Consider the following 4,344-nt stretch of genomic DNA (forward strand, 5'->3'; position numbering starts at 1 on the left):
GTAAAAAGTGTATAAGCTGGAATTGCTTCATTTTGCAGTTAATATTCTCTTACACAGAGCTCTAAAGTTTCTGGAGTTGAATCTTATAAGGTGGCAAAAACAAAGCAGGAAAAAAATGTCTAAAAATGATCCATGTTCCATATTTGAGTGAAGCACATTGAAGATTTCTGCAAATCTCCTGTGAATTGATTGAGGTTTGTCCTTGATGAATTATTAAATGGCAATCAATTTTTAAAACATCTTAAAATCCAAGTAAGAAAAAAAGCAGAAATTCCGTCATTACTGAGCCGTTTTATTGTGTGACTTTAGTGCAGCTGGTATGAGATGGTTAAAATAAAGTGCAACCTTTAATGCTGTGTGTGTACGGTTTTTTAAGAAGGCTGCCAACAATTCTGTAGCTTACAACACAAAAGTAATCATTTCTAGAATATTTCTGAATTTTTGTACTTATAAAGTATAAAAGAAAAAAAACACACACTTTTTTTAATTGTTAAAATATTTAAAATATTTAATGTTTATTAAATATTCCTTTGACTGCCTGCAGCCAATCAGATTCAAATCCCACACTGAATGTGTAAAATGATCCAGGATCAGCGGAGACTCTGAGCCAGTCTGTTCAGCTCCTGAGACAGAGCCGTGACCGTATCCATAATCTTCTGCTTGTCTCGGTCCTGTAGCCGGCCACCGCAGCGCTGGGAGAACTTGTCTGGGTGCCAGAGAGCCTGCTGACGGCGTAGAAACTTCCGGAAAGCAGCCGTGTCGGATCGGTCAACACCGTGCAGGATGACTGCCATCATCTGGTCAACTGAGCCACGCGGCGCAGGCCAGGGAATGTCATCGTATCCTAAAGCACCGCTGGAGGAAGAGTTGAGGAAGAGGGCGTCACAGCGCTCCTCGTAGCGCCTCTTCTTCCCCTGCTGGGTCTCGTCTTTTTTGCGAAAGGCACGCTCCAAGTATTCCCTGTGCTCCTTCACCAGTCTGGTGTGCAGCTCTCTACGCTGCCTCTCTTTCTCCTCTTCATTTTTTTGTCTTCGCTTCCTGACTGTCTGTGATTTGGCCTGTTTATTAGCTTCATACTCCCTCCTTATTCGCTCAGCCCAGTCAGCAAAGTCTCCAAAGTCTTCATCATCTCTCAGAAAATCTGGAAAACACAGAAGAAGAAGACAAAAAAAAAAGAAAATCAACATGTTGGTTTATTAAACTGTCATGCCCTAAGAAATGTTTATCTCCAAAAGGCCTGGTTGTGGGAAGGGAACAGTGTCTGTGGACCAGCAAGAGCAAGATTTACATCTAATGCTACATTCACACACAAGTCTCTGTTCTATGAAGTGGGCGTTTGTACTCTGCTGCTGGTTGCCATGGTAATAATGTTTATTAATGGGTGAAGCAACTAGCATTCTAAATCAGTAGCAACAGTTTTCTAGCCTCTAAAATGAAATACTCTGGAGGGACATTTGCCATTTGTGTATAAAATCATATCATACGAGATGAAGGACAAGCTTCTATTTTAGATTATAATGAAGTACAGCTGATAAAGTTCACCACTCGATTCAGGAGTGACGTTAGACGTGAACGGTTACATACAAACGCTAGCTTACTCTCAACCTACTAAAGAAAGCGGAAATAAGATTTTCAGCTTAGCAGAAAATCTTACCATCATCATACTGCCCGAATGTTTCAAAAAACTCGTCTTGACATTCTCCCATAAGCTTCTCCCGCCACAAGTCCTCGGGATCAGACCGCCGAGGAGCATCTGCTCGTGGAGTCCACTTCTGTACAGAACCACACAGTACGAACAATAGCAAGCGATTCACTCAGAAAATCTCATTCAAACTGAAACACCGTCCACTTTATTAGTAACGCCTGTACATTCGTGCAGTGATCATGCTAAAGTGCATAAAATCATGCAGATACAGTAGAAGAGATTTGGTTAATGTTCACATCAAACATCAGAATGGGGGAAAGTGTGATTTCTGTGACTAACCATGTCATGGTAATTTATACCAGATGAATAGGTTTAAGTATTTCCAATCCAGGTTTGCTGAGTCTGTACCCATGATCATCCCTGAGCAGTTACAGAAGCTCTTGACCTGTATCTTAATGACTGTATGCAATGCACTGCTGCCATTCTGTCTTATATGGTGTAAACAATCATGTATAAAACTTTCAGAAGATCAACAGTTTCTAAAAGACTCTATTCAGCCCACTGGGCACCAAAGATCCCCATTTATTACATGATATTACAGTACATTTATGGGCGTCCTCTGTAAATGTATTGTAAATCCTTGCCCAGGGGCCCAGCAGTGGCAGTTTGTTAGTCCTGGGACATTAACTCACAACCTTCTAATCAGTAGGTAAACACTTTAACCACTACTACACCATTCTAATGTATATACTGACTTAAGCTCTTGACCTGTATCTTTATGACTGTATGCACATATGCAGAAAGTGTTTAAAGCTCAGTCCCATCATTAGCTCACCGGTTTAAAGCTCAGTCCTTGCAGCAGGTCTTGAGGAGTCACTCCAGAGTTGTTTAATACACTCAGTGCCGCAGGACAGTGTTTACTCAAAGGAACTACCAGGTCATCATAGTCTGTAACACGGCGTGACACAAACAAAGACCATTACACATGATATAATACACACGATATATTACACTCGATATAATACACACGATATATTACACTCGATATAATACACACGATATATTACACTCGATATAATACACTCGATATAATACACTCGATATAATACACTCGATATAATACACACGATATACTACACACGATATACTACACGATATATTACACGATATATTACACTCGATATAATACACACGATATACTACACACGATATATTACACGATATATTACACTCGATATATTACACACGATATACTACACACGATATATTACACTCGATATATTACACTCGATATAATACACACGATATATTACACGATATATTACACGATATATTACACTCGATATACTACACACGATATATTACACGATATATTACACTCGATATAATACACACGATATATTACACGATATATTACACTCGATATAATACACACGATATAATACACACGATATATTACACACGATATATTACACACGATATATTACACACGATATAATACACACGATATAATACACACGATATATTACACACGATATAATACACACGATATATTACACGATATATTACACTCGATATATTACACTCGATATAATACACACGATATATTACACGATATATTACACTCGATATAATACACTCGATATAATACACACGATATATTAAACACGATATATTACACACGATATAATACACTCGATATATTACACACGATATATTACACATGCAGGACACTTTATTACAGGTGTAATTAGCACAGAGTTGCAGCACTGCCCGCGGTCAGCTGACCTGTCTGTCCGTGTTTCAGTGCCTTCCTGGCGGCCAGGTGCAGCGCCGTGTCCCCTTTGCGGTCCGTCAGTAGCGGATCAGCTCCGTGCTTTAACAGCAGTCTGAGCAGCGCGTCGTTTCCCTGCGAACAAACCCGATGTAACAAACCTCTCCGTCTTTTCCCCTGAGTAAAGTTCACATCCGCGTCTCTGTGTTTGCGCAGATAAGACTTGAGCTTCAGGAGATTTCCCTCGTCAACATAACGCCGGAGCTTCTTCTGCTGCCGGGACGCCATTAATACGTGTCTAGTGCTAGTGCTTACATCGACCATTCACACAGATACCGAATAAATACATGGATAAATCGGTGTGTTCGTGATTTCCGTCGTATTCGATTCAGTTAAACTTTGTTGTTTTGACCGAAAAACCTCAGCATTACACTGCATTTCAACACGAACGCATATAAACGTGACACGTTCCTGTACGTCTGTAAAATGGTTCCCAGCGTCTTTCTAGCGCACATGTTAGTTCCGAGTGATTAGTTTCTGCTGTAGTTTTCTCATGTGTCAGTAGAGGTCAGGCTCCACTGATTAATCCCAGGCATGTATTTTACAACGGCAACAAAATTGGATTCATTCATTCATTTACTCATTCATTCACTAACACTCACTCACTTACACTCACTAACACTCACTAACACACACTCACTTACACTCACTCACTCACTCACTCACTCACTCACATACACTCACTAACACACTCCCTAACACACACTCACTTACACTCACTCACTCACTCACTAACACACTCACTAACACACTCACTAACACACACTCACTAACACACACTCACTCACTCACTCACTCACTCACTCATTTACTTACTCACTCATTCATTCACTCATTCACTCACTCATTTACTCACTCACTCATT

General features: G+C 40.1%; 1 protein-coding gene across 1 annotated transcript; it reads right to left on the reverse strand.

Moving 5' to 3' along the window:
• Window positions 1-276: 276 nt before the first annotated feature.
• On the reverse strand, window positions 277-4,013 carry nfkbil1 (nuclear factor of kappa light polypeptide gene enhancer in B-cells inhibitor-like 1). The gene is made up of 4 exons (XM_027175382.2): window positions 3,434-4,013; window positions 2,481-2,593; window positions 1,655-1,772; window positions 277-1,141 (listed from the first exon to the last, which is right to left on the reverse strand). The coding sequence occupies exons 1-4, from the start codon at window positions 3,741-3,743 to the stop codon at window positions 591-593; spliced, it is 1,092 nt and encodes a 363-aa protein (XP_027031183.1). The 5' UTR covers window positions 3,744-4,013; the 3' UTR covers window positions 277-590.
• Between the last annotated feature and the right edge of the window lie 331 nt (window positions 4,014-4,344).

The sequence above is a fragment of the Tachysurus fulvidraco genome, chromosome 20 (genome assembly GCF_022655615.1).
Source record: "Tachysurus fulvidraco isolate hzauxx_2018 chromosome 20, HZAU_PFXX_2.0, whole genome shotgun sequence".
In the NCBI taxonomy this organism is placed as follows: Eukaryota; Metazoa; Chordata; class Actinopteri; order Siluriformes; family Bagridae; genus Tachysurus; species Tachysurus fulvidraco.